General features: G+C 36.5%; 2 protein-coding genes across 3 annotated transcripts in view; one reads left to right on the top strand and one right to left on the bottom strand.

Annotated features, from left to right (window-relative positions):
* LOC127871699 (protein phosphatase 1 regulatory subunit 36-like) overlaps positions 1–7146 on the top strand; it is a 129811-nt gene extending 122665 nt beyond the window's left edge. The window contains exons 10-16 of the mRNA XM_052414830.1: positions 120–175; positions 869–950; positions 1949–1978; positions 3052–3141; positions 3732–3809; positions 4823–4956; positions 6323–7146. Coding sequence (XP_052270790.1) covers positions 120–175; positions 869–950; positions 1949–1978; positions 3052–3141; positions 3732–3809; positions 4823–4956; positions 6323–6390 — 538 coding nt within the window. The 3' untranslated portion in view covers positions 6391–7146. The remainder of the gene's footprint in view (positions 1–119; positions 176–868; positions 951–1948; positions 1979–3051; positions 3142–3731; positions 3810–4822; positions 4957–6322) is intronic.
* A 2528-nt stretch (positions 7147–9674) lies between these two features.
* LOC127871694 (symplekin-like) overlaps positions 9675–18031 on the bottom strand; it is a 34551-nt gene continuing 26194 nt past the window's right edge. Inside the window, exons 30-35 of one of the 2 annotated variants that reach the window (XM_052414823.1) lie at positions 16897–17073; positions 15839–16006; positions 15122–15145; positions 13707–13947; positions 12273–12505; positions 9675–10505 (exon numbers count right to left, since the gene is read on the bottom strand). In XM_052414823.1, coding sequence (XP_052270783.1) covers positions 10494–10505; positions 12273–12505; positions 13707–13947; positions 15122–15145; positions 15839–16006; positions 16897–17073 — 855 coding nt within the window. In that variant the 3' untranslated portion in view covers positions 9675–10493. The remainder of the gene's footprint in view (positions 10506–12272; positions 12506–13706; positions 13948–15121; positions 15146–15838; positions 16007–16896; positions 17074–18031) is intronic. The other variant, XM_052414824.1, reaches the window with a different exon arrangement.

Raw genomic sequence — 18031 nt, 5'->3', positions numbered from 1 at the left:
GAAAGCTCTAGACCAGACTGTGTGTCTGCGCTGGTCTAGGCTGGAGCTCTTCTGGACGCATATCTCATTAGACCCATTTTCGCATAATGTGGGTCATGTAGTCCAATGTACTTTTTCAGAATTTTGAGGTCAGACACATTCAATCCTGCAGTGCGAGCAAAGAATTTTCCAGAAGGTATTGAACTTGTGATTTTCTTACATAGATGTTTTTGTTGATTAGAGATGTATTTGTTAAAATCATCAAATGGTGTTTTCTAACTTATAAAAACACACACAATGTTATATCATGGAATCAAAGCGGAATGTTTCAAAATTTCATGATTATTCTGATTGTAGTGTTATATTTCAGTTACAAACACAACCTAACCTGTCAAGTTTTTAGTTTCTGGTCTTTATTACCATACCAGCAATATACTTTTTTTTTCATTTGTAATGTTGTCATAAAGGACATGAAAGGAAATGAGAAATTTCTATCTTGTGTGAAGTATCATGACACAGGCTGCTTGGCTTATACACATTCTAAACTTATTTAGAGATTGAAATGCTAAATAGATGGCAGTGTGTATGTAACAATATTTTATTTTCAAATGATGCTTATTCACGTTTTGCATATGTTATTGATCTTAATGAGGTCGCCGTGGTATAATGGATATGGTTTCCGCCTAGCGACCGGATGGTCATGGGTTCGATCCCCACTGTGGGAGCATCCTTCAGATCTCCCCAAAAGACACCAAGTACTGGTTCTAGGCCCAGGAAACAGACTCGAGAGTGTCTCAAATAAGCCTTAGGCTTTTTGATGCAATCGAGCTAAAATAAATAGGTTTAAACAAATTCATCTTTGCTGATCTTTAGTATTATTGTTTTGCAGAGGTTCTGTATGAGAAAGTGGGCAAACATCAGGTGAAAGTTTGGAAAAAAGTCACACCTGCTGAGTACAGACGGACTCACACGTAAGATGTCATGGCATTTCTAGGAATTATAAGATCTGTCACTGTTGTGCCTGAAGTGCCCCACAAATTTGCAGTTTAGCTTTAAGAGCTGGTTTTCCAACAATCAATTCTTCCTATTAAGGACGTTTCTCCTTGATACCTTATAACATAGACAAGATACATGTATAACATGGACACAATTTCAGCATGAAAATTAACTTGGCCAATACCTGTGAAATCATAAAAGAAGAAGTTATGGTTCTTTTGCATTTCACTTTGTTAATTGAAACCTTTCTACATATAAAGCTTTAAGTTTATACCTCTTATAAGGTATGATATGTTCAGAACAAAATTAACCCTTTGCATGCTGGGATATTTGTTGTCTGGTAAAATGTCGTCTGCTGAATTTCTAAAATTAGCATTTTCTTTGATTTTTTTCAAAGAATACTATCAGGATAGCAAATAGTTTGGATCCTGATGAGCATCTGGATCTAAACTGTTTGCAAAGGCTTTCAAAATTCGGTTCCAGCACTGAAAGAGTTAAAGTGTAACAACAAATGAAGGGGAACAATTAAAAATATTGAATATAGATAAAATGCTTAGCACTAAACTTTAGTTCAGTAGTTTTTCATTTTTCATGTGTCCTTCACTTTTGGAACATTTTGATTACAAACACTCATTTTTGAAGAAACGCAATATAGTCATAATTTAAAGTCAGTTGTTGTAATATCTTTGATAAGACAGGGGAGGCAATTAATGTTGGTAAACAAGGGAGGTAAAAGATGTTGATCAGAACTAAGGTAGGTGTAACATGTCTGTTGACCTGATGGCATTACAAAATCTTTAGTCAAAGACTTACTTGTGATATGTTTTGACCACTTTTAATGCATATAAAAATAAGAATCTTAAGTTAATTATTTATTCCATTTTCTATTGAACTTAAATTATAAAAATGGTGACTTTGGTGGAGACATTTCAAGTTTTGTACTTTTTACAATACCACATCTTTATTTTTTCAGGAAACGGCCAGCTATAAAATCTATAATCCAGTAAGTATTCGTGCTACTGAAATTCATAATGTATGCACATTAAAAAATTTAAGCGAAATTAAGTATGTTGATTTACGTTTAATTTTATGGAGTGAATACCGTTTATGAACTGTATGGATAGGCATACATTATTACATCTTGGTGATCTTCTGTGGTGTAGTACCATTTCAATAGCGTCGAACAGTTTAACCCATTTATGCCTAGTGGACTCTCTCATCCTTCTAAATTGGATAAATTTATTTCCAAAATAAGGGATGTCTAGTATATTTATTTCTATATTTAGAATATTTCTTACAGACATTCCTTTAAGCAAACAGCGCAGACCCTGATGAGATGCCGCATCATGTTGTCTCATCTTGGTCTATGCTGTTTGTCAAGGCCTTTTTTTGAGACGCTAGGCATAAAAGGGTAAATCTGCTAACATTTCTTTATACAGCTTCTAAAGGAATTCTTTAAATGCATGGAAGTGAACCATTTCAGGCCACATTTCTATACAATATCTAATAATTCCTGTGTACAAAATTGTTATACCACTTAACATCTTAAAAATATTAAGTATTTTGATGTTAAACAACATTTACATGAAACATATAGGAGATTTAAGGATGTTTATATTTTAGGAATTCAAAGTTTTTCTGAAGTAATTTTGTGAATATGGGTCTAGGTATAAGATTTCCATTTGAAACAAGTTATTTTATCCGCATCATGCAAAAATGTGTGTTATGCCATATGTGGCCATCCTAGCTCCCAATGAGCCTGCTCAAGTGCACAGTCTGGTGATGAGCTACAATGTGAAGTGAAGCAAGGTCTCAGTAGCAGACAGATTAGCATCTGACCAGACTGGTGAGGAGCTACAATGTGAAGTGAAGCAAGGTCTCAGTAGCAGACAGATCAGCATCTGACCAGTCTGGTGAGGAGCTACAATGTGAAGTGAAGCAAGGTATCGGTAGCAGACAGATTAGCATCTGACCAGACTGCGCAGATGCACAGGCTGCTATGGAGCTATGCTGGCCCCCCATACAGCATAAGACCTGTTTCCCATGACGCGGCTTATACGATGTGATGTGTTTCAGTCAGCGTTCCCCGGCCATCGTGTCAATCCTGCCATCTGCTAAGGAAGAGGCCTTCTGGCTGTTCAAGCGCACTAGACCCCTCTCACCCAAGTGAGTTAGTTGTACATCTTGTGCATACATAAAAAGCTTTTTGTGTTTTCCCACAACATTTATGGTATGTTTTATTGTTGTATCGTAATCATTTAATTGTGTTAGCAACATATAAATTATATAATCATGATAGAGTGAAATTAAGGTTCAGATACTGCTGTGTTTTTTTCCTTAAAGGTCTTTCTTCTTATAATAATTTCCCCCTTCATAATTAATTTCTGTTATTCTGATGTTTTTAGTCTGTCAATTTAAGGTATTAAATGACAAACTTTATAAACATGCCATTGAATGTAAAATACGAGACGTGTTTTGAGAAAACTGGGCAAAATGCATGTGCGTAAAGTGTCGTCCCAGATTAGCCTGTGCAGTCCGCACAGGCTAATCAGGGACGACTCTTTCCGCTTTTGTGACATTTTTGGTTCAAATGAAGTCTCTTCTTAGCAAAAATCCAATTTAGGCGGAAAGTGTCGTCCCTGATTAGCCTGTGCAGACTGCAAAGGCTAATCTGGGACGACACATTACGCACATGCATTAAGCCCAGTTTTCTCAGAACGGGGCTCATAACATGAATGTTCATTGATCTGTTTCAGTTCCCTGGCTAAGATGGGCAAGGAGGAGGAGGAGAAGGATGAAAACACCCTTGTCTACATTGACAAGAAAAACTTCAAGTGAGTGTAGTGTTGGCTAAATGAGATTGTGGGAGATTTGAGTCTGTGCAGTTTGGTTGTAACTAGTACTTAACAAATACCAAACACACACACACACACCTGAGTACATTAACCCTTTGAATGCTGGGAAAAATATTGTAGTCTGCTAAAATGTCGTCTGCTGAATTTCTCAAATTAGCTTTTTCTTCGATTTTTTTTCAATGAATACTATCAGAATAGCAAACAGTTTGGATCCTGATGAGACGCCACGTTCTGTGGTGTCTCATCTGGATCCAAACTGTTTGCAAAGGCCTTCAAAATTCGGTTCCAGCACTGAAAGAGTTAATATCAAATCTTGGTTAAAGTTGTCTTTGTGATTTCAAAGTTGTCTTTATTCTTTGAAAGTTGTCTTTATTATTTGGTGCCCCTTGTTATTAGTATTATGTATAATTACAAAGATTTTGAAGTTGAACACTTATTAGTCAATCACTAGGCCACTTAAACTTATACTGAATGTTTTCAATGTCCGATTTGTGCAGTTCTTATACAACTTTTTACACTTAATCCATATACATGCATTTATGTCAAATTTCAAATTATCATTTGGCTTGCAGACACTAGTCCTTGACAGCTTTTTTGTGTAGGTATTAAAACATTTTCCTTAAAAATCATGAAATATGATGGTATGTGATGACTTACTTGCGGGTGATAAATGAGATTTCATGTCACCTGATGTGCAGCCTGTCTAGACCAGAATGGAAACCTTCATCTGTCTGATGCAGCATGCTCTACATTTGATGACATAGCACACTGGATGTATTAACCCATAAATACCACAAACAAATAATTTGTTGTTCATGTTGGTTGTTATTTAAATCATGAGGTTAAGGTTATTAATGAGGTTCCATTTTTTTGTTACATCTCAAACTTTACAGTTAAATTGATCAACAGGTTTTGATTGACGTTTCCATTTTGAGAAATTCAAGAAATGTTGCATCATATGACATGTGACCATTTTCTTCTACACATTGCAGGATAGGCATCATTGGTGACCTGCTGCGTAACTACACGCAGACATTGACTCCACTAGGAGCGGAAAATGAGGAGGAGGAGGGAGAGGGTGAGGAGGGAGAGCAGAAACAGATGGAGAACATGAAACCTCCAACAGGTATATGTCCTGGGAGGGTGGGGAAAGGATGTAGTTGGGGGAGGAGGGAGGGGGAAGGGGGAACAGTAACAATTGGAGCACATGAAACCACCAACAGCTATATGTCCTGGGAGGGTTGGGGGGAGATAGTGGGGGAGGAGGGAGAGGGAGAAGGGAGAGCAGAAACAGATGGAGAACATGAAACCTCTAACAGGTATTTGTCCTGGGAGGGTGGGGAGAGGAGGGAGAGGGAGGGGAAAACAGAAACCGATGGACAATGTTAAATCTCCAACAGGTATATGTCCTGGAAGGGTGGGGGAGGTATTGGGGGAAGAAGGGAGATGGAGGGGGGAACAGAAACAGATGGGGAACATAATACCTCCAACAGGTATTGATTATGGAGGGGGAGGTAGTGGGGGGAGTAGGGAGCGGGAAGGGGGAGAAACATATGGACAACGTAAAACCTCCAACTGGTATATGTCCTGGGAGGGTGGGGGAAGGAGGTAGTGTGGGGAGGAGGGAGATGGAGATGGGGGGGGGGGGTCAGATGGACTTGAAACCTCCAACTGTTGTGTGACCTGGGTAAAAGTGGGGGTGGAGGTAGAGGGAAAGGGGAGCAGGAAGGAAAGGAGTGCGAAGGGAGGGACAGGAGGAGAAAGTGGGGTAGGAGGAAGAGGGAGATGGGGAAGCTGAAGCAGATAGACACGGTTAAACCTCCACATGGTATGTGCCCTTGGAGAGAGTGGTGGGACATAGAGATTGATTTACATTTGAAAAGGCTTAGTTAGAGAAGCAGACTTTTTCATTCTTATTTTTTAAAAATCATACAAGGCAAAAAATGTAATTATTGTCAAAAAGGATTACAAGAGATAAATGTTGTTCATTTTTGCATTAAAATCAAAATAAAACATACCATCATTTACCGCATTTAAGTCTTTAATATAGTATAAATCATAGAAATATAAAAACACATTAAATCCACATTTTGGAATTAACTATTTAAGTTCCTCCGAAAAAGCAAATTAAAAACCAGTGGAGAAAAGAAATAAATTGTAATTGAATTTACCTTTGTTTAAATAGTTCAATATTTGTTGCAATACTCATAAGTTGAGTCGCGTTCTGAGAAAACTGGGCATAATGCATGCGTGTAAAGTGTCGTCCTTGATTAGCCTCTGCAGTCTGCACAGGCTAATCAAGGACGACACTTTCCGCTTTTATGGAATTTTTCGTTTAAATTTTATCTCTTCTTAGCAAAAATCCAGTTTAGGCTGAAAGTGTCGTCCCTGATTAGCCTGTGCGGACTGCACAGGCTAATCTGGGACAACACTTAACACACATGCATTTAGCCCAGTTTTCTCAGAACAAGGCTCATTTTATCATTTTTCAGATCATCATGCCAGTAGAAGTCAGACAGCTGTGTCTGAGGCAGTTACAGAGGCTTTCACAGATAAATAAAATTGTCCTGGTGTCAATTTTGCAGATACGTTTCGGACGTACTAAAGAGTTAAAAAAGCACATATTGAACGAGTGAGATAATGTTATTTAATTGTATTAATTTTTTTTTAAATGTCATAGTTGTCTAGACAACTTTGAGTGGAAAATCATATATTGCAATAGCTGAAAAGATGGATAATGTGATTTTTCAACACATCAAAAGGCTGAAGATCGTCTCTTGATGTGACCGTTATATTAAAAATTATTTATTTTTAATGCATTTTTAATTTTTATTTTTAATGCATTTTTAAAACACAAACAACTTTTACTTTGATTTGCAATTTGTCTTGCTTTACTTGTTAAATGTTCTTGCTTTTTTATGCGAATTGAAGTTAACTTCACCTGTCCACCATTCAATTGCTTTGAAAATTATCATTAAACAATTAATTGCTTTTCCAGTTATGCTTTTTTTTGCCAAAACTATTATCTAAATGTTTAAAGTATCATTCCTGTTGCTTATATTATAGATAGTTTTAACCTTCATTATTTCCATGTTTTTGGTTTTGTCCATGTTTGCCAATTTCCAATTTTATTAACTTTTAGCTTGTACATGCAAGTTGCAAAATGAAACTCTAGTTTGTTATTTTATTTGCTTGGCATTTATATAATTAGTCAATACATTTGCACATCTGTCTGTGATAAATATTCAATGCATGTTTAATGTGTAAACATATATATTATTTTCTTTCACTTAGTGATTAAACTGTTTTGCAAACATTGAAGTGTTTCGTCATAAATTTCTCCATGTATATGGTACAGTTAATCATCTTTCTGTCGCTATATTTCAATGCCATTTTTTATCTGACAAAATGAAACTAAGAACAGGTAGTGTTTCAATGATATTTTAGCATATTGTGATCACCTTTTGTCTGTTGTTTTTCATCTGTCATGCATCATCACAATACCTTGAGAACACACGTTTTCTAGTCTTCATCAAACTTAGTAAAGTTGACAAAAAGCTTATGAACACATTACTTACCCAATCAACATGAACGCTGCTTGAACAATAGGTTTTGCTTCTGCGATATCTCATTCAATGTTAAAAATGTGTTGATTCCATTGCAAAATATTGAAACCTTTTGAATACTATTAAGTCACTTTTTAAAGCCCAATAATCACGAAACTTGGTAAGAACAGTTCTAATGATTATTTCAGGCAAGTTAAAAAATGGTTCCATTCAGTTGAAAAATAGACCACCATTGATGTGATGCACATTAATTTTTTGCCCAATCTGCATTAAACTTGCTTCTTTTTATTCTAAGGATATATCGGCAAAGTTCTAAAATTTTTTAAGTCCTTTGTGTTGTTTCAAGAGTCGCTGATGCGTGGTGGATTTGGTGTTCACCTAGCAACCCGTATGCCATGGGTTCAATCCAAACTGTGAAGCATTCTAAAGATCTCCCCCATAGACACCAAGTACTGGTTCTAGTACCAGGCAATGGACTCTAGGGTGTTTCAAATAAGTCTTAGGCTTTCTATGCAATTGAGCTAAAATAAATAGGTTTCAACTAAACTAAGTCCTTTGTGTGGCCACCAGGAGGTGGGACAGCTTTTCTGATATTTCTCAGTATATTTTTAGAGTGGCAAATTTTTGTTTAACTTACTACACATAGCTAACTGTATACAGTATGAAAATATTACCACTTTTATTTGATAAAATTCAAAATGACCAGCAAAAAGCTGTTTCATGTTTGCCTAATCTTCATGAAACTTGATGTGAACATTTTTCAAATGATGTCCGAGCCAAGTTTAACAAGATGCGTTTGTGAAACACAATGTCCCCCTATATGACGTTTGACTTTGAAGGATGACCTTGACCTTGTGAAGGATGACCTTGACCTTTCACCACTCAAAATGTGCAGCTCCATGAGATATACATGCATGCCAAATGTCAAGTTGCTATATTCAATATTGCAAAAGTATTCATAAAATAAGCGATTTGGGCTACATATATTTGACCTCTGACCTTGAAGGATGACCTTGACCTTTCACCACTCAAAATGTGCAGCTTCATGAGATACACATGCATGCCAAATATGAAGTTGCTATCTTCAATATAGCAAAAGTATTTATAAAATAAGCGATTTGGGCCACATATATTTGACCTCTGACCTTGAAGGATGACCTTGACCTTTCACCACTCAAAATGTGCAGCTCCATGAGATACACATGCATGCCAAATATCAAGTTGCTATCTTCAATATTGCAAAAGTATTCATTAAATGAGCGATTTTGGCCATATATATTTGACCTCTGACCTTGAAGGATGATCTTGACCTTTCACCACTCAAAATGTGCAGCTTCATGAGATACACATGCATGCCAAATATGACGTTGCTATCTTCAATATAGCAAAAGTTATTGCAAAATGTTAAAGTTGGCGCAAACAGACAGACAGACCAACAGACAGGGCAAAAACAATATGTCCCCCACTACTATAGTGGGGGACATAAAAATGGTTCAAGAACAGCCTGCAATGGATCTTATAAACTCTTTTAGTAATATTTTCCCAATCATCAATTTTTGTTTTAATGATATATCAACCAAGTTTTAAAATGGTTTAGGTCGATTGTTAAACATGGCCGCCAATTGGTGTGACCGTGTTCCTAGGATGACTTAGAACATAATTATTGCAGCAGATTTCTGTTTACATTATACAAAAAATTATACAGAATGAAAATTCTACTACTTTTAGTATGACCAACAAAGAGCCATCCTGTCTTGTCATTAGTCCTAAAACTTTGGCCTTGATTAGATCTAGGTCATGTGAGCCAATAAATCCAGGTCAAGACATATTGCGTCTTGTTCTGAGAAAAATGAGCATAAAGCATGTGCATAAAGTGTCTTCACAGATTAGCCTGTGCAGTCTGCACAGGCTAATCAGGGACGACACTTTCCGCCCAAAATTGATTCTCTGTAAAAAGGGACTTCCTTTAAACGAAAAATACCATTAAAGCGGAAAGTGTCGTCCCTGTTTGGACTGCACAGGCTAATCTGGGACACTTTACGCACATACATTTTGCCCAATTTTCACAGAACAATACACAATTTATTACCTAAACATAAAAATACGCTGACACCAGTTGTGTGCCTGCTGGTCTCAGGTAAATACTGTAGTGCCTTTTGTGTCTCTGGTTATGCAAAAGCATCCAGATGAACCCATTACTACCTTGTTTCTTTGTTTAGTTACCTTCTGCAGGATAATATTCCTTAACAAATAGTGATCAAATAGTAGGAACACGAAGAACAGTACACACCATTTTATTGTACTCTCAGACAAAAGAATACTATGTTCAGTTTTTTTATAAAGATGATATACATCTACATGCGTAACAACATTTAATTTTACATCAAAGTAATGCACCTCTTAACTCAAACTGGCACAATAACTTATGCATTCCATTAATGAAATCATGATAACAGTAAACACAATGTATACCGGTAGTCCCTTTAACAAACACAGATATTGTATATAATGCATTTCAACAATAAAAGCACTGGTACCAAGAATAATTAAAAAGAATGTCAAACACTATATACACAGTTTTATTAATAGAACAAAGAATTGTTCTTTTTATAGTTTTAAGCAATAACATGTACCAAATGGCAATTATTGTATTTTCTGTTCACCAAATAAAACTTGTACCATATTTTGTATTTCTAAGCATTTTAGCTTATTTAATTAATACAAGCAAGTAATCACCTCAAAATACTGAGAGGAAAAACAACAAAAGCTGTGTTTACCATAGAAAAGTTGAAATGCATAATTGCATAGCAGTTAATCAAAGTGTATGGTCATTATAACTTCAGCTTAGTGAATATCTGATTCCTATTACATGACACATGTCCATTCCTGCAAGCATTCAGAATCTGCAGCAGACAAAGAGGTCCATGTAACATGATACAAGTTTCAAACGTGTCACATGATATAAGCTTCCAACAATCTTGACTGTTCTTCTGCAGGCTGTTGTTCCAATGAAATTCAAGACACTTACACTGACTGCCAATGCATATCAATTCTACATCGCTAGGATTTGTTTCTGCATATCAATTCTACATCGCTATCATTTGTTTCTCTGAAAAACAAGGTATACAATTGAAGATACATGTATAATTTAAAAAAATGTTTTAGCATGTGTAATGCACAATACATTACTTTGTATAATTAAAAAATACAGAAATAATATGAGCTTTCGGCACAAACAGCACAGTCAATAAAATTGTGTCATAAATAACAAGATATGTGTTTGTCAGAACCTTCTGCGCCGCTTTAAAGCTATATATGTGACCTTTGACCTTGAAGGATGACCTTGACCTTTTACCACTCTAAATGTGCAGCTCCACGAGATACACATGCATGCCAAATATGAAGTCGCTATCTTCAATATTGCAAAAGTTATGGCAAAATGTTGAAGTTGGAGCAAACAAACACACAAACCAACCAACCAACAGACAGGGCAAAACAATATGTCCCCCACTATAGTGGTGGGGGACATAAAAAATAGACAATTCTTGTAGTTTTGCATGAACAATAAACTTATTTTTCACAATTGTTATTGTTATGCACTATCCAATGTTAAACAGTGGCACATTATCATATTATAAACAGCTTTTTTTAAATTTGCATAACTATGTACACCCACATATTCTGCTATTGAACATGTTATGTTTTGAGTAAGAACTTTCTGGAGGAGCTAATAACAGTTTATCATTCACAAAGCAAAAATAAGAAAGACAAAAAGGAGCTGTGCTCTGGGAAAATGTTCTTAATGCATGTGGGTAAAGTGACTTCCCAGGTCAACCTGAGTTGTCCGCACATGCTTATAAGAGATGAGAATTTTGGCCTTAACTGGATTTTGTGAAGAAGTGACTTCCTTTAAAACAAGAGGCCCATGAGGGCCTGAATCGCTCTACTGCTATAAACACTGTGCAGGTTTGGAAAGAATAAGATGGAAACTGTGTACTTAATCGCGCAAACAAGGAGAATTTTCTCAAATTCAAGGGGAGATTATTGTGTACTTATTCCTCCGATACTGCTCATATTCAAAAGGGTTCAAGTCCACATTGATATAAAGATACTGTGCAAATTTGGAAATAATTGGATGAAAACTGTGGAATAAATTGCGTAAACAAGCGGGATTTCAAAATTTTCTCATATTCAAGGGGAAGTCATTCTGGACTTATTGGTTAGCTATTGCTCTTTTTAAAAAAGGGTTTGAGTCCTCATTGATACAAAGACACTGTGCAAGTTTGCCAAGAATTGGATGAAAATTATGGACTTCATCACATAAAAAAACTGAATTTTCATTTTTTTCTCAAATTCAAGGGGAGATAATTCTGGACTTATAACTCCGATATTGCTCATTTTCAATAGGGTTTGACTCATCATTCAGATAAAGACACTGTGCAAGTTGGGAAATGATTGGATGAAAACTGTGGACTTAATTGCGTAAACAAGCCTTATTTCACAAATTTCTCAAATTCAAGGGGAGATTATTCTGGACTTTTTACTCTGATGTAACCCATTTTCAATAGGGATCGAGTCCCCATTAATATAAAGACACTGAACAAGTTTGAAAAGAATCGGATGAAAACTGTGGACTTTATCACGTAAACAAAAAAAAGTCTAACGCACGCACGCATGGATGGACGGACGACAGAAACCACGCCATGACATAAGCTCTTCAGGCCTTCGGCCAGTAGAGATAAAAAACAAACATACATGAGGAAAGTGTCGTTCCTGATTAGCCTGTGTGGCCTGCACAAGCTAACATGGAACAACACTTAAACTTATCACATGAATTGAAACCGTTTTTCCAACAGCACGGCACAAATGTACATACTTCATATCCTTTATCAGCTGGTTCTGATTTCACAACTGTAACTCCTTCTGACCCAGGGGAGGGGTTTCGCCGGTTAGGAGACGGGTTGCGCTTGATGTCGCTAGTCCTACGCCGCGGCACTGGCAGATCTGACGTGAGAACGGTCACGTCTGCAGTAGGGTTGATGGCGGCTATCTGAGATTCGCGCCTATCTCGAGTCTCCGCAGGACGGTCTCGGCGATCACGAGGAGGTTCTGTTGGCAAAATACAGGGTCAATTTAAAAGTTGTATGGTCCATGTTGAATTATCCATTTTGTTAATTAAACAAGAGATGTGTTTGTCAGAAACACTATGCCCCCTACTGCGCCGCTTTGATTCATTGAAAAAAATTTATCATTTGGCAGGTACAGATCATTTTTACAAGGGAAGTAATATCTTTTATAGGGATATAATAAAAAATATTACTTCCCTTGTTAAAATGATCTGTACCTGCCTAATGATAAATAGAAATTATATTCCTTTAAAGCTTGTTACTTCCCTTGGATTTGTTTTTTTGACCTTTGACCTTGAAGGATGACCTTGATCTTTCACCACTCGAAATGTGCAGCTTCATGAGATACACATGCATGCCAAATATCAAGTTGCTATCTTCAATATTGCAAAAGTAATGGCCAATGTTAAAGTTTTCGGACAGACGTACAGACAGATGGACGGACTGACGGACAGTTTAACTGCTATATGCCACCATACAGGGGACATAAAAATAAATGTACTCTTATCTGTCAATAAACAATAATCCTTTGTTCTGGTGCATAGAGATTAAACCATAGGAACCAGATCCAAAGTGTTATTTAGCCATGCCTGAGAAAAAGTTCCAGGTTCCAATAATTTCATTAATTAACAATTGAAAATGATTGCTTAAATCCGAATTAGTACAATAAAAGTTTGTATGGGCTGATCAGCTTTCCAAGACAGATAAGATATTAGCCCCACTTTAGAAAAACATGGCTTAACGCATGTGTTAAAAGTGTAATCCCAGATTAGCCTGTGCAGAAATTAGCCTTAGCAGACACTTTTTTGTTTAAAGTAAATCTTTTCTTACCAAAAATCCTGTACAATCACACATTGATGAAACCACATTTTATATATCATATATATACATTGATGAAACCACATTTTATATATCATATATATACATTGATGAAACCACATTTTATATATCATATATATACATTGATGAAACCACATTTTATATATCATATATATACATTGATGAAACCACATTTTATATATCATATATATACATTGATGAAACCACATTTTATATATCATATATATACATTGATGAAACCACATTTTATATATCATATATATACATTGATGAAACCACATTTTCCCAGAGCAAGGCTAATATATTTAAACATAGTTTAAACAGAAAAACCAGCAAAATGCTACCAGAGGGATCCGCAGGTTCTTGTTTCACACTCGAGGGGTCACTGGGGTCCGGCAAAGGGACCCTATTCTCCTTAGAGGGTCGAGGGTCACGCCCTGGTGACCTCTTGTCCCGCCCTGGTGACCGTCGGTCGCGGCCCGGTGAACGGTTATCCCAGCTGGATGAACGCCTGTCTCGGCCTGGTGACCTTCTATCACGCCCCGGAGACTTCCTGTCACGCACAGGTGAGCGGGAACGACCACGCTGGAACAGACACAGGGCTTTCAATAGTTTACATTCAATATTTAAAAAAAATCTTATTGTATTTTGTTCTCAACTGCTTTTTTAAAGGCATTATTGACAAAGTTGATAAGATCATGGTATTAACAAAATAATTTCACAACATGCAAAAGTAAAACTTTTTCACTAGCTTGACTAACAATATTATCAGCTGAGTTCACGGACAGGGAAATGTGGATGACTGCAGATGAAAGGGGTCTTACACATCACTCTATACGTCATGGGGATGACAATTTACAGTTTTATTGCCATCTAGAAATGGGGACAAATAATGATATTAAAATGCTTGTTTTTCATTATTGAAATACATTCAATTATTCTTTTTACCTGTCATTTATTCTGGACATAAGATTAAATACAGTGTATTAACACCCTTGTGAACCAACAGGTAAAAACACTTAAGACTAGACTCAACCCCTTCCCAGATTCCCTCCCATTTGCAAATTATCACCTTATTACTTCAATAATTGATGACACCTGTTATCCAAACATGGACTGATACATGAAATTTGTCTGCAAAAAAACATAAAATATGACTTCAAATCTATAAATGTTTTGGAAGTCACTTTTCACAAAAATCAAATATCTTTACTGGAAATTTGGATTTCAATATTACGACCATTTTCGAATATTTGTTCCCATCCCAAACAAAATGACTTGAGAAATGTGGAAGCAGTTTGCACTTAACAATTTTATGCAGACAAACTGACAGACAGAATGTCTAAATTTATATACACCCCTTCACTAAAGAATTTTATGGGCATTGATAATTACCATATAATTACATTGGTTACTTCGACTTGGAAATAACAGTCTAAGGAAAGCTATTTAACCCTTAAACACTTAGATACGTATTTTGACCCATTTGCAGTCCCTTAGAAAATTAAATGTTTTCTTTCCTACTAGATTCAAGTTTTAAAGGCTTCTTTCCAACCCTTAGATACTGATGAGCAGAAAACAGCATAAAACCTGAACAGACTGCAAGTTACTCTTAGGCTGTTCTGGTTTTATGCTGTTTGCACATAGCCATTTTCACTTTGCTCCTGAGTGGGAATGGGTTAAAGCAGCATTCTTTATTTCACCACACATTATTGAAACAATCTACACTATTTGTGTTCACCTGACATCTTTAACCTACCTCTCTTCTCTTGTCACCCTTTCTCTGAAAGCAAATAAACAATATTTTAAAGCCATCAATTGAATATCAAACTCAAACAAACAAACGCATAACAGTTCTGATATGCTTTTCAATGTTGATAAAAACTATATGAAGGTCAAAAAAAGCTGATTCATTATCTAAGTAGTTACACACTCAGGGGGGAGGGGGTGTCTCAGATATGATCCCAGCCTCTATCCTCACCAACTTACTGATCTTGTGCATGAGATTTTAGACTTAAGTGAAGTGTACTATGGGTATTAAATACCACATTTACAATACATTTTAGCTTTTAACATTATAAAGCTTCACATAGCCCTTAACTAAGACCAAGTTTTAAAATGTAAACATTTGTAATTCTGGATGATATAATCAAAGGCCATCACTCACTACATTTTTTTTCTCACCATTTGGATTGGGGAAAAACAAAATTGTTGCGGCTAAAATTGGAAAATTTGTTTTTTTGCTAACAATAAGTTTAACTTGACAATGAGTGTTTTCAATATTATATTTACCAAGGTTCAACTAATACAGTGGGATAGGAAGAGGAACTAAAAGTTTAGATTCGTTTAAGTTTTTTGTGTAAAAACCTTCAATAGGGAAATTTAAGCAGTGATGAGGTAAAAAAAATACTTTTTGAGATTTGGAATGGAGCAAAATTTGGGCCCTAAATTTGACCGCAAACACACACTTCACTACCTCATTGAGTGCGGCGGCCCTTTCCTCGGCCTCTCTGCGTATCTTTAACATCTCCTCAGCCTCACGACGCAGCCTCTCCTCGGTGGCCAGCCGCGCCTCCTCTGCCTTCTTCTCTATCATTGGGTCTGTCTCCAGTACCGTGATCACAGCAGGTGGAAGGTGAGAGCGCTGAAATATGGCACATTGATGGTCATGATTTATTGGAGCCTCTCTCTGGGAAGACTGATCTTAATGTGGGTAAACACATAATTTCCGTAACAGCGGAATATACACAGGCTAATCTAGAACAACACTACGCACATGCATTTAGCCCCCTTTTCACAGAGCGCTGCTCGTTTGTATTTTTGCCATTTTCAATTGTGTTTCAGTATATCACAGCCATCAGTTAATCTTCTAAAACATTTCCAAGGTTAACTGGTTTAACTGTACTGAGAGCACATATTTAAGTCATAAACCTACAACTGCCTAACTTAAATCAGAGCTAGAGAGAAAGTGGCCATAGAAATAACATTATAGCAATACCTAATTGATCTTGCTGGACCAGGAATCAATCCAAATATCTGCAGATTTGTAGTCCAGCACTTTCCAACTTACTTAGCCAACAAAAAAGTCAATATTCAAATATGATAAAATTACAGACAAATTAAACCATTCATGACGTACCACAAGTTTGGTAGTTATCAGGGCTATGATGCAAGTGCAGAAGTGGAGTGAAATTTAGCAACAAATTGAGTGCTAGGCTTGCTTAAAACCCATACGTTTTATATATAGCATGATAAAATTAATCTTTATGCAAAACCAAATATTGTTTTTTTCAATAATTCCAGGCAAAACAATTATGTGAACCACATGAAAATGTCATGACTTCTGAAAAACCTCTGCAGAGGAAAATACAACCCTATTTTAATGATTTCACCAAAACTATTATTTGCATTAAAAAGATATCAATGCCCTGAAAAGAGGACACAATCCCATGGCAGTGGTTGCAGTAACACCCATTTCTGGTATATACCTGAGTTTAAGCAATGGTTGCAATAACACCCATTTTTGGTATATACCTGAGTCTCAGTCAGCTTGTTGACATGCTCCAGGAGTGGTTCCCGCAGGTCGGGGCAGATGGTGAACACGTCCTTGAGCTGGTCCACCGGCAGCTGTAGTAGCACCTGGAACGAGTTGGGCTTTGTCCTCTGACAGCACCGCACGAACCCCTCCCACACCTTCCTCTGCTTCCATACCTGCGGCACACAGAAAATGGGAAATAATGCATGTGCGTAAATTGTCATCCCAGATTAGCATGTGCAGAAATGTGGAAGTAGTTCGCTCTACAAACTTATAAAATTTTAAGCAGACAAAGCGACAGATTGCCAAACTGTTTGACAGTGTCTGTAATATACACCACTCTTGATTAAGGCTATCACGTTTAAACGGTCGCGTTTCGTGTTTTGCTCATAAACGTTTACCAAAACAATAAACATTTAAACGATAGTCAATATCAATATAATAAATATTATGCAAATAACGTAGCCGACTAGCCGTATGAAGTATAGTGACGACGAACTGCGAAATCCGGGTACTTGCGGTTAATCCGGGCTACCCAATTCGGCAGTAATTTATTTCTGATTGGTTAGAGGATGGCACAGACATGAACGGAAACTAACGGAAAATCTTCGCTACTTTCCGAAAATCTTACAACATTGCAACGAAACAGTGCGTATGCCGCCATCTTGAAATATGTTAAGTGATTGATTAGCAAAGTAAAACACTGCGGTAGCATGTTGAAAAGCAATACTTTAACCAAATTATATATTGATTACGTTTTTGCTAGTTAACTGGTTTTTTATTTGCTGCGGTCAAACGATATGCACATTGGATTTCATGTGCAAAATACGTACATTTTTTTCGGAGTGTCGTTTTCGGATGCAGTATTTTTCATCGATTTTACATTATTTTCGACATTCATTTTTTTTTATAGAATGACGAATACACATGTGGTGATACGGATGGTCTTGTTTATAATATTTTACGGTTTTAATATGACCTATTGCGCGAATGGGATATGCGCTGAATATTACTTCCGGAAATAATTACTATTTTTAGTTTGGAAATGCAATGGTACTGTCGGATGCTTTTTAAACGGACATAGGGATACCGTTTAAAAGGTAACGTTTCGTTTATTTCATTTCGTTTAAACGT

This window comes from Dreissena polymorpha, chromosome 3, assembly GCF_020536995.1.
Source record: "Dreissena polymorpha isolate Duluth1 chromosome 3, UMN_Dpol_1.0, whole genome shotgun sequence".
Taxonomy (NCBI): Eukaryota; Metazoa; Mollusca; class Bivalvia; order Myida; family Dreissenidae; genus Dreissena; species Dreissena polymorpha.
The sequence above is the reverse complement of the archived record's forward strand: the minus strand, read 5'-3'. Positions and strand labels throughout refer to the sequence as shown.